This window comes from Neofelis nebulosa, chromosome 6 (assembly GCF_028018385.1).
Source record: "Neofelis nebulosa isolate mNeoNeb1 chromosome 6, mNeoNeb1.pri, whole genome shotgun sequence".
In the NCBI taxonomy this organism is placed as follows: domain Eukaryota; kingdom Metazoa; phylum Chordata; class Mammalia; order Carnivora; family Felidae; genus Neofelis; species Neofelis nebulosa.
This window is the reverse complement of record NC_080787.1, coordinates 47288968-47301519: the sequence shown is the minus strand read 5'-3', so window position 1 is coordinate 47301519 and position 12552 is coordinate 47288968. Positions and strand designations below refer to the sequence as shown.

At 46.9% G+C, this 12552-nt stretch overlaps 1 protein-coding gene across 3 annotated transcripts in view; it reads left to right on the top strand.

The window, feature by feature from the left end:
* Nucleotides 1-12552, top strand: part of CLIC5 (chloride intracellular channel 5) — a 164239-nt gene that overhangs the window by 109060 nt on the left and 42627 nt on the right. For all 3 annotated transcript variants that reach the window (XM_058734140.1, XM_058734142.1, XM_058734141.1), the window contains exons 2-3: nucleotides 6282-6391; nucleotides 10143-10268. In XM_058734140.1, the coding sequence (XP_058590123.1) occupies nucleotides 6282-6391; nucleotides 10143-10268 (236 nt within the window). The remainder of the gene's footprint in view (nucleotides 1-6281; nucleotides 6392-10142; nucleotides 10269-12552) is intronic.

Here is a 12552-nt window from a genome sequence, read left to right as displayed (position 1 = left end):
TTTCTTTTCTTAAAAAATACTTCCTTTATATTAAAATATGTCATTTATTTTAACATACAGTATGTTTCTTATTATTACTGTTATGTTTAATCAATAAGTATTTAAAATATTTTTTAGCTTTCATTTATAATACAGTAAGTATAAAAGCTCTTTGGGATTCTCAACAATCTTTAAAAGCATCTAAGAGTTCTGAGATCATTGGGGCACCGGGTGGCTCAGTTGGTTAAGCATTTGACTTCGGCTCAGGTCATGGTCTCAAGACTCGTGAGTTCAAGCCCTGTGTGGGGCTCTGTGCTGACAGCTCGGAACCTGGGAGCTTGCCTTGGATTCTGTGTCTCCCTCTCTCTCTGCCCCTCCCCCACTCACCCTCTGTCTCTTTCAAAAATATAGAAGTATTTAAAAAATTATTTTAAAAAGAGTTCTGAGACCACAATGTTTGAGAATTGCTATCTTCAATAAATCTCCACTAGTCACTTGAATTTATAAAACTATAGGAATTTGTGAGTGCGACGGTGAAGGCGGAGAGGAAGGTGGCTGCATTACTCAAGGTCACACAGCAAATTAGAGGCAGAGATGGGTTTAGAACAATTATCTCCTGCTATAGTGTGTTATACAGCCCAAACTTCTTTCTCAGGACACTCTTCAGAGTTCCAACATCAGAATTTTGAGCTACTCAAGCCATAAAAAGGGAGTAGTACCACCCTCCCCTCAACATGCAGCCACTTCTTGTTGCTGAGGACAAAGTAAATAAAACATGGCCCATGGTTTGGGAGGACCCAAGCTCACCATTTACAGGGAGAGACTATATGAAAGGCAATATCTCATAGTATATAATATGACTTACCTGGCACATAACATAATGTATATTCATACAACCTACATAATTACATTATACGGTTATTATCTTATGTGATATTATGTATTATGTAAGTTCTATTATATATAGCATATAATATAGTAGAGTGTAACTTATAGTAAATACATTCACTATAGGAAATAGGAAGTACTTTGGGATCATAGTTGGCTGGTGATTTTGTGCATGTGCACTAGGCTCATGGCAAAGCAGAATTGTGAGGGGTGCCTGGGTGGCTCAGTCGGTTAGGTGTCCAACTTAGGCTCAGGTCATGATCTCACAGTTTGTGAATTCGAGCCCCGTGTTGGCCTCTGTGCTGACAGCTCAGAACCTGGAGCCTGCTCCGGATTCTGTGTCTCCCTCTCTCTCTGTCTCTCTCAAAAATCAATAAGACATTTAAAAAAAATTCAAAGCAGAATTGTGAACTTGGGAAGGTTGCCGTCAGTGGTACCCTGTTCTCCTGACACTTTCTGGCTTGCACTGGTTCCCTAGGCTTTCATAACAAATTACCGTAAACTGGGTGGCTTTTCACACACAGAAATTCTTCTGGAGGCTAGAGGTTTGAAATCGAGGTGTCAGCAAGGTCACATGCTCTCCAGAGGCTCTAGGGAAGGATTCTCTTCCTCATCTCTTCTAGCTTCTGGTGTTTCTGGCAATCCTTGGTTGTTCCTTGGCTTGTAGATGAGGGACTCCAATTTCTACCTCTGTCTCCACATGAAGTCTTCCCTTGCATATCTTGTGGCCAAACTGTTCTCTTCTTATAAGGACATAAGTCATATTTAGAGCCCGCCCTAATCCAATATGACCTCATCTTAGCTTAATTTCCTCTTGTAGAGACCCTATCTCCAAATAAGGTCACACTTACAGGTTTTGGAAGGACACAGGTTCAGTGTGTGTGTGTCGGGGGGAGGCATTATTTAACTTACTACACTGCTTTTGTGCCTGCCCTCTGCCCTCATTGTTCAGAGCCTCTTTGGGCCATCCATCACATTTTCCCTCACACTTTTCAGGGCCTGGAGTCCCATTGAGTTTCACCTGGCTGTTCCCTGTTTGTGTTTTGAGTGGTTGCCACAAGTTCCCTTCATTTAACCCATGAGTTTAACCACGGTTTATCTGGGCCGCATAACTGGTGAGCTGCCAAGGAGGAAAGGGAGAAGCTGAACAACTCAGTAGGAAAACAGAAACAACAACAATAACAACAACAAAGACAAATACCCGGATTGAAACACGGGCTAAGAACTTGCATAGACATTTCTCCAAAGGAGATCCAGATAGCCAACCGGTATATGAAAAAAATCTCAGTGTCACTCATCATCAGGGAAATGCAGATCAAACTCACAGCGAGATATCCCCTCACACCAGTCAGGATGGCTATCATCAAAAAAACCCCACTGACCCAACCATCGTTGCGGAAGATGCGGAGAAAGCGGGACATAAGCATGCTGTTGGTGGGAGTGCATTTGGAGTAGCCACAGTGGAAACCAGTATGGGGTTCCCCCAAAAACTAAAAATAGAACTGCCTATGATCCAGCAGTCTCCCTTCTGGATATTTATCCAGAAGAATGGAAACCAGGATCTTGAAGCAGAGCACCTTTGTCTTCAGGGCAGCACTGTTCACAACACGCAAGAGGTGGAAAGAGTCTAAATGCGCACGGACGGATGAATGCCTAACGAAACTGTGAAGTCTATTTTAAGAGGCCTTGAAATAAAAGGAAGTTCAGAAAACTTGACACCAGGGAGGAATCTCAAGGACATAAGGCTAAGCGAGTTAAGTCAATCACAGAAAGACACCTACTGCATGATTTCGTTCCTGTGAGGTCACGAAAATGGTAAACATCATCGAATCAAAGCGAGGAGCTGCGGTTGTCAGGGCCCGGGGTGGGGGAGCGGGAGACGAGGAGGTGCTATTCAACGGGAATAAAGTTTCAGGTGAGCAGGATCAATGAGCTCTGGAACTCTGCTGTGCAACGCCGTGCCTGTAGTCAACAGTAATGTATTGTCCACTGGATGTCTTAGGGGCTAGATCTCGTGTTCGGTGTTCTTCCCACAAGAAAGGAGAAGAAAAGAGAGGAAAAAAAAGAAAACGAAAGAGGAAGCTGAGAATCTTCCCATGTTGTGTTTATTGCTCCTTTGGCAGTTTTCATTTACCGGGCCTAGTATCATCGTTTCGGACAATAGTGAAAATGGGGGGATCTGCGAAGGCCAGGACCCTGTGCACCCTCCAGCACAGCTGTGTGCACGCGGACTGAAGGGTGGGGCGGACTGAAGGGTGGGGTGCGTGCGTACAGCCTGAGCACTGTCACCTGCAGCTCTGTGACCTGGGGCCACCCTGTTAACCTTGTTTGGGTCTTCAGACTGGACCACAGGCATGGCGGCAGGAGCCCTGCATCTGGAGCCAGATGGCCTGGGTTCAATCCAGGGACCCTTAGGCCTGTTATTTCCTCTCTCTGTGCCTCAGTTTCCACATCTTGCAAAAGGGTGATAATATCCCACTACATAGGCTTCTCATGAGAAATAAGTCAATTAATATTATATGTGAAGCATTTCGAATAGTGCCCGACAACACAGACATCAGTTGTTACCATTACATGAGTTTTCTGTCCAGCCAATAAGAGTTCCAATATTTTACTGGTTCCTCCTTCGATTCCCTGTCATTGCCCCTCCCCACTCCCACCAGAGATAAAACAGGTGACAGTATATGGATATGACTTTTGGTTTTGTTTTTTAATTCTTGTCGCTTATAGTGTAACGGGCCCTAGGGAACAGTTCCTTTGTCAGGATGTCTTAAAGGACCAGGAACCAGGTACCTGTTGAGTGAGTGCTTCCTGGGAAGGTCTTAGGGGGCTGACATCATAAACGCAAGTTAGCAAACCAAGCTGTTATTAAATTCACCGTTGCCTGTCGGAGTGTGGCTTTATCGGTAACTTTAGCTCTGTGGGTAGGTGTGGCGCCCACGCTGTGCCCTCCCACCTTTCAGATTTTGAATAACGGAGCCCATGGTGTCTCAGCTGCTCGGGAGTGGGTCCGTTTCCAGCACCAAGGAAAAGTGAGAACTGAATAGGGATGGGGCTTTTGGTGTCGTTAAGAGAGAGGTAAAATAACTGTAATTTCATAGCAATTACCTACAACCAACACCGTCAAAGGCGCCAGTTTTCCGCGATAAACCTGAGCCTCTGCTGGGAGCAGTTTGCGAGGCAGAAATAAGCACACAATTAGGCTCTCATGTATGAAAGACGGCGTCACCCCCTCCCCACCCAAATGCCACAGCTGAACAGACCTCAAAGGGGAAAATTCGCGTTGCATTTTGGGAGTGCATTTTTTTTCTCCCTCCCTTAGAAAAAAGTCTTAATAAGCCCCCATCCCGGGACCTTTGGATTGTTTGCAGCTTTGCCGGGAAGCCCGGGGGCCTTCACTCCCCTGGCCCTCCCTGTCCTTGGAGGAAGGCACTCCAGCCACCTCTTGGGGCCGTCGTTTCCAAGGCAGCTGCTAACAAACTAGAGTGAGTGGGTGATTCCCCCTCTAGGCACCATGTCAGGGGCCCATAAACCACTCGGTGGAAATGAATCACACAGGGATCGGCTCCCGACCTTTTTGTTTGTTCATGGATGTGCTGAAAATGAATTCCTTATAAAATTCACGTCTCTGTAGCCCGCTCAGAAATAAAGCGAAACTTGCCTTTCAGTTGATTAAAAAACAAAAACAAAAAAGCCACGCTATTTTGAGGAAGGTACTGAGAAAGGGACATCTAGTGAGCAGAATTATGCAAACACTCAGTAATGCTGTTATTATCATTATACAGTAAAACCTTGGTTTGCGAGCCTAATTCGTTCCAGAAACACCCTTGTATATCAAAGCAAACTTCCCCATAAGAAATAATGGAAACTCAGATGATTGGTTCCACAACCCAAAAATATTCGTATAAAAACGATTACAATACTGTAATATAATACAAAATAATAAAGAAAATACCAAATATAAAGAAAAATAAACAAATTGACCTGCGCTTTCCTTTGAAAACCTTCCTGGCGGGTGTGAGGGAGATAAGAGAGAGGAGGGTTACTGTGTAGGACGTCTTTCACTATCACTAATGGAATCACTGCTATCTATTGGCTCAATGGAATCTTTTTCTGCATGGGGGCCATTGTATACGCTCACTTGGATATAGACTACAATACAGTATTAATAAACACTTGTCATATACTGTATTTAATGTAACTGGCAATCAGGCAGCAGAGGAAAGGGGCTATGTCCGCAGGCAGCCTGACCTACAATGAAGCAAACCATTCCTGAGCTTCCTCTTGTGTAGAAACGCAAAGAACCGTGCATAGGTGCTTTGAAGTGACAAAACATACACTAGTGCCAGTTGGGGGCACCTTCCAACGTTCTGAAATATCACTGATTTTCTGCCACACGCTGGCCTGAGACTGAGCATCCGAGCCTGGGAGCCGATCACCCACAATCCTGCAACGAGAGAAAGAGACAGAGAGAACCACGGGCTCAGTTGTGATCATGTGACGTTCAGCATCACGTACTACTCGTATGGCAAGACATCACTCATTTATCAAGTTAAAATGTATTAGAAATGTTTGCTCGTCTTGCAGAACATACTCACAGAACAGGTTACTTGCCATCCAAGGTTTTACTGTATATGTGTTCCTGCCTTATCCACCAGCCAACTCCACAGAAGGCCATAAGCTCCTTGACCAAATATATTTTTTAATCTCCTGTGTAATTTTCTCCAGTGCCTTGCACATAATTGAGAGCCAATATACAGTTATTGAGTAAAAGAATAGTTTAACAAGCAAATGGCTTCTTGACACTGAGGTAAAGAACCAGTACTAAGGGCGTTATTGATTAAAATCTTGAGTCTGCTGTCTGGATATAAAGAGATGGGTTAAAGTCTGAGGTATTCGTACTCATGACATACCATGGAGCAACGACCAAAGGATAGAACAGAGTAAACCAGGGAGGAACATAGTTGGGTTCGGTATAGCCAAAGAAAAGTATTTCTAATTGTTAGAAGTACCCTCAGAATGGACTCCTTTGAGAGATATAAATTGTTGGTGAGTGGAGATATTCAAACATAAACTAGATGATGACTAGGGGGGACAGAAGCTGGTGGTCTAACATCATTTATATTAGACTATGTGATGTTGAAGGTCTCCCTCTACCCTGAGATGGTTCTATGGTTTCAGAAATTTATGAGTACATACTTGCCATACTGGGAGCTCAAATTCAGTTCAGTCCATATTGATTGAGTCCTTACCGCATGCCAGGCATTGCCCTGCAAAGATATTAGGAAGACAACAGTAAGATAGGGCAACTGCCCTTTGAAGTTAGACTGGTCATGGCTTTAGTAAATTCTCTGTATATTCCTTCTTGCTAACATGTACATGCCGATTCAAGACTCTGGTTCTCTTCTTTCTAGGCTGGAATCGATGGGGAAAGCATTGGCAACTGTCCCTTCTCTCAGCGTCTGTTTATGATCCTGTGGCTGAAAGGCGTTGTGTTCAACGTCACCACCGTAGATCTGAAAAGGTAAAAAATGCTGTATTAATGAGGGGTACCTTTGGCTGCAGGACCAGAGATCTTTCTCTGAGGGGGGGGGGGGCGCAAAGCTTGCCCGTGGCTCCCAGCAGCCTCCTGCTCACACCTCATTGGCCAGATCGTGTCTCAGGACCCTCCCCCACTTACAGGAGAGACACCTGGGACTGAACATTTCTCTGCCCAAATTAACAAGATTTGAGTAGCAAGAAGGAAGGAATGGATATTGGATGTGCAGCTGTGAGTGGCACAGAGATGGACACGCATATCTAAAAATCCAGGAGTCAACCATTCCAGGAGTGTTAGTGCCCCATCCTGGGGGACCCTAGCGGGACTTCAGGTGTAAAAAGCTGAATTTCCAGGGGGTGTTGGGATCTGACCATTTCCTCTGCTTTGTCCCCAGTTTTAGAATTCCTTAGTGTGAGCCTTCTGGACCACAGGGTGGGACGGAGAGTCACTCGTGCAGTTTTAATGGTTGTTAAAAATACCAGGCATCATTCACTATCTGGAGCCACACGCATTTCAGTCTTACATCCTGTTTCCTGTCTTCCGCCTGTCCTATCAGTGAGCTCAAGGCTCACTCTCTGAGTGTTTATCATCCACCTCTGCCTTCTTCCCTGGCCAGTTTAGCATATTCTCCATGTTGCCTTTGTGTAAATTATTCTATACCCAGAACCCTGCCATCTAGAAATATCTAGAGATATTTCCATTTGCACTTTCTATTATCACTTTAAAATTGAGGGCGCCTGGGCGGCTTAGTCGCTTGAGCATCCAACTTCGGCTCAGGTTTGTGAGATCGAGCCCCATGTCAGGCTGTGTGCTGACAGCGTGGAGCCTGCTTCATATTCTCTCTCTCTCTCTCTCTCTCTCTCTCTCTCTCTGTCTCAGGCCCTCCCCTGCTCAAGCACTCTCTCTTTCTCTCAAAAATAAACGAACATTAAAAGATAAATAAATAAATAAAATCTATGTGTCAAAAATTGTTATCTGTCGTTCCTCCTTTGAGTTGGGCTCCCCTCCTGAATTCCTGGGTTCTTCCGTTGTCTAAACACTGGAGAGTTTCCAGCTCCCTTCTTTTGCCACCTCCATTGTCAATCAGTTGCTAAAGGCAGGGCATTGTCCCTCTGTGCTGTTGTTCACCTTAGGGCCTTCTCATCTGCTCCCAAAGCCCAAAGCAGTGGTTCAGGTCCCACCACTGCCAGCCCGACTGTTTCTTTGTTCTTCCAACTGGACTTCTCCCTTCTGGGTTCTCTTTTTTTCTGATCCATCCTTTATATTATCCAAATCTTATTCTTCCCCAAATAGTTCTTTAATCATGTGGCTCCCCCACTCAGAAAACCTTCTGATCCTTCCCATCATCTGCGGAATAAATGTAGCTGCAGCTCTCTGTCTAATCTTCGGCCCTTCCCAACGTTGTTTCCCAATGCTTCTCTCGGTGGCCTCTCCATCTCTGTCAGGTTGGACTGCCTTTTGCCCCGTCCCCTCTGGCCTCCAGCCCCTGGCTAGGATGTTTCCTCGGCCTTCTGGAGGCTCTCCCGCCTTCCTGAATGGACAGACTGGTGTTCAGCCCCCCTCCCCCGGATTATCATCTGCGAAAGTGCCCTTGCAGGTTTGGCTGGGGATCAGAATGGGAAAGGAAGCCACCTCAAGCATTCCTCAGATGCTTATATAGCTGTCTCATATCTGTTATCTGACCCTGCCAACACCCACTGAGGTAGGCCAGGCAATATCAGAACTCCAGTCCAAAAGATACAGAAACTTTCTTACTGCAAAAAAAAAAAAAAGGAAAGAAACAAGAGACAAAGAAAGAAAACATATATATAGCAAAGAGTTAAGGACCTTTTAAATGTATGATATGGTGAATATTACTTTCTTGTCCTGGCACCACCAGTTATCGGCTGAGTGACCTTGAACAAGGCCCTTCATTTCTCTGAGCTTCCGTTTCCTCATATGTACAATAAGGATAAGAGCACTGCCTTGTATAGGGTAACTGTGAGGATGTAGTGAGGCAAGCCATGGAAAGCATTTACATCCACTATTGTGCCTGGCTCGTATCAGGAGCAACACCCACAGACTGTTCTTAGCATCATTCCTTCCCTTGTGGAACTGATGATGCAGTCAGAAAAAGAGGGCTGATCTATATTAAATAGGCCATAAATTAGACTTGGTGACATGGAATTAAATGCTAATGTCGAGTGTCATCCATAAATGCTGAAGAGGGTCAACAAAGACAGAGGACCGTAACTGACCAGCAGGTCACTGGCCAAGTCCACCTGAACACTGACAGCTATAGGCAGCACTCCTCAGCGATGTCAGACTCCAGGGGCCATCGTTCTCTTGAGTCACAGGAAAAAAAATAATTTCTGTGTCTTTTAAAATTTTTTTTTAATGTTTATTTACTTTTGAGAGAGAGAGAGAGAGAGAGACAGAGACAGAGACAGAGACAGAGCATGAGCAGGGGAGGGGCAGAGAGAGAGGGAGACACAGAATCCGAAGCAGGCTCCAGGCTCCAAGCTGTCAGCACAGAGTCTGACGCGGGGCTCGAACTCACAAACCGCAAGATCATGACCTGAGCCAAGGTTGGACGCTCAACCCCCTGAGCCACCCAGGCTCCCCAGTTTCTGTATCCTTAAGCCACGAGAGGTAGTGGCTGACAAATACAATGGGTATAGATTTCCCCTCCCAACTGAGGAACCCAAGCATTTTCTGCCTGTGTCAGCTCTGGAGAACAGGAGGAGCAAGTAAAGAATGTCCTCTCATTGTCCAGATGAGGGACACGCACCAAGTAAACAAAGGGACCAAGTAGATGAGATTTTAAAAATACTTCTGGTCGCAGCCGCCTTAAGGAGTTCCAAGTGTCACACAATGCAGCTGGAGAGGATGTGTGTTTGGGCGATGATATGGGAGCAGCACCCTAATTGAAATTCTTCCCGTCCCCTCCCAAACTGATTGCGCCCGCCAGGAATTTGTTTCATTACAGACTCCTCTTCGCCCTTGTGTACTTTTCTTCTGTTCTTCCCTCGTGTTTTCCACTCCCGACTCCCACAAGTGTTGTGTGCTCTGCGGGAGCATTTGGGGTGATTCGGATGTTCAGCCCTGCGCAGGGAAGTGTCTTTTGTTGTCCCTCCCCTCCCTTACTGTTTCCTTGTCTCATGCCCACCCCACCCACCACCCCTGCATCGACTGGTCCTCCTCCCTCACTTGCATTTCCGCCAGCTGGTGGAAGCATGGAAACACGCCCTTGGCACCATCAGGGCCCCCGGGCCAGCCCAAGGCCACTTTCTCTCCTGTGGCCCATACCCTTAACGGTGCAGAAGATCTTTCTTAGCATAAAAGTGTGATTGGATTCATTAATTTTTAAAATGCTAAAGCTTGGGATTCTGTACAGTGCATTTTTGTTAAGCTGAGTGGTGAAGGAACTTTTGAAAGCAAAGCCCAGCCTCTGCCCTGGGTGTTAACATCTTGGCGCTCATTTAGACAGCCACCTGCCATTCCTTTCTGATTTTTTGGTAGGACTCAGTTCCTTCATCTTGACTTACTCTCTTGACTTCCACCGGACAGACTCGCTGTCACACCACATCCCTTCAGAGCTGTCTCCACCCTCCCTTGCCCTACACCCCCCACCACACGTCTGTTCTGCCCACAGAAAGGCTGGACGGCCCAGGGAGTGTCATTGACAAGTCGCAGGTTGCCCCGAAGGTGAGGCGCCCTGATGTAAGCCACCTCCTGAATCTCGATCTCTCTGCAGAAAGCCAGCTGACCTGCACAACCTGGCCCCTGGCACGCATCCGCCCTTCCTGACTTTCAACGGGGACGTGAAGACAGATGTCAATAAGATTGAGGAATTCCTGGAGGAGACCTTGACTCCTGAAAAGTAATGAGCTGCTTGTTTCCGAAGCTGATGACGGGCCGGGGTGGGTCCGTGTTGGAACTAGAAAAAGCACAGCGTTAGCTTTGAGGAGGCAGATGTTCAGCAGAGCCGCATCAATCCAGAGCCTAGGACCCTCTTTTCAACCCCAGAGGGCTACCAATCTCAAAACCGCTCCACAAAGTCCAACTCCGAGGGTGGATACCCCTGTGAACAGGATATGCCTCCTAAGGAGAGCGCCGGGAAGGGTGTCCCCCCTGTCGCCCTAAGTGAGTCCTCTCCAGTTGAAGGGTGCCCCTCTCCGTCCCCCTAAATGAGTCCTCTCCAGTTCACTTTGCCTGAAAGACCCCTAACCGAGGGCAAAGGCTCCCTTATTTTAGAACGAGAGCTGGGAGGCTGACAAAATGTGAATAAGCCAGGAGAGCAGTAACCCCTTAAAACCACACCCAAGTATGAATAGGAGTCACAAACCTGATGAGGTCTGGTTGGGGCCGATATTCAAGGATTAAAAAAGACTGACTCCTCTTCTTTAATCTTTTTTTTTTTTTTTTTGAGAGGGAGGGAGAGAGAGAGAGTGAGGAAGGGGGGCAGAGAGAGAGGGAATCCCAAGTAAGCTGTATAGCTCTGTGCTGTCAGCACATAGCCCGACGTGGCCTCGAACTCACAAACCATGAGATCACGACCTGAGCTGCAAGTCAAGAGTCAGATGCTTAACCCGCTAAGCCACCAGTGCCCCTAGACTGACCCCTGGTCTGAAGTGAGCCCCAGGGGACATGGTAAGGAGGAGATCAGAGGGCTGACTGTAGGCTTGGGTAGACAGGCTGTAAAAGAGGAATAAAGGGAGGAAGGTGGATTCTGAAAATTGGTGGAAACTAGACTTGTTGGCTATACTTCATTGTAATCGGGGATTCAAACAATCACACAGTTTTGTTTTAACTAGAAGATTTCTATAGGCAAGGCACAGACTCCATCCTGTAGGACAGCCACTGAGAAGTTTGAAGCGAAAGCGGTTAGAGCCCATTTTCAGGCTTACGTCGGGGCTGGGGCAACAGGAGGGCAGAGGATGGAAAAGCTGGAGGTGGAGAACTCAATTAGGAGAAACTACTTGGTATCAGCTCATGGAAGACAGACCAGGTGGCTGAGCTAAGGCAGAGGCAGTGAACTGGGGACAGAGAGGTACGAAGGACCTCAGTATTTACTTAGCACATAAAATAACTGGGATTTGACCACTGGAAATCACCATCTTGCATTTATTTTAAAGTTGTATTTATTTATCAATACTTGTATAGCCCTAACTGTGTGCTCTGTGAGATGGATGCTACCAGATGGATGCCTCATTTTTTTAAGTGTATTTGGAGAAAGAGAGACAGAGACAGAGAGAGAGCTTTTGCACAAGTGAACGAGTGGGGGAGGGAGGGGCAGAGAGAGAGGGAGACAATCCCAAGCAGGCTCGTCTCACGACCCTGAGATCATGACCTGAGCTGGAATCAAGAGTTGGACCCTTAACTGACTTGAACCACCCAGGCGCCCCACCAGTCGCCTCATTTTACATTTGGGGAAACTGAGGCATAGAGAGGTTGAGTAACTTGCCTCAGGTCACGCATCTAACAAGTCACTGTTAAATTAAAACTCCCAGTCACGCTCTGAATAAGCCTTAACATTTCTACATTCCTCCTGAAGGGTGTTCTTTGTCATTCACGTTGGGACAGTTGATTTTCACACTGAGAGCGGAAAGCTGCCTCAAGCCCATTGGAAGCAGCTGAGTGTAGACTTTGAATGAGCTCATTAATTAAATCAGCCATACCCCCCTTCTCAGGACACCAGCCAGCCACTTTGCTGAAAGGGGCCCGAGAGGGCTCAGGGGCCACCCCCCTCCCTCGGGCCTCCCATCTCCTCGCTGGTGCTGGTTTGAAATCCCACATGAGACAATACATGCTGTTTGCAATAACTAGACAGGGTTTAGACTTTGCATGGGAGACCCAGGAGGGGATGTCCAGGGCGAAGCTATTTTCTTTGGGAAGTGAGACCCACACTCAGGAGTGACCACTTGCGTCAAGGCCAGTGGGGAACGCGAAATGGAAGCGGTGGGGAGCATCGGGTCCTACCGGGTCCTCGGCCAGGCCCTTGGGTGGACGTACGCAGCCCCGGGCTGGGTCTGCGGGGGGGTGCGGCTTGCTCTCCTGGTTCAGTCGTGTGCTGTGACCCCCTCGGATGTTCCCTTTCGGTGTGAAAGGATGACCCGAGGGCCCCTCCTGCACTTTATGCTCACCTTAGCCAGGGTCCCTCCGTC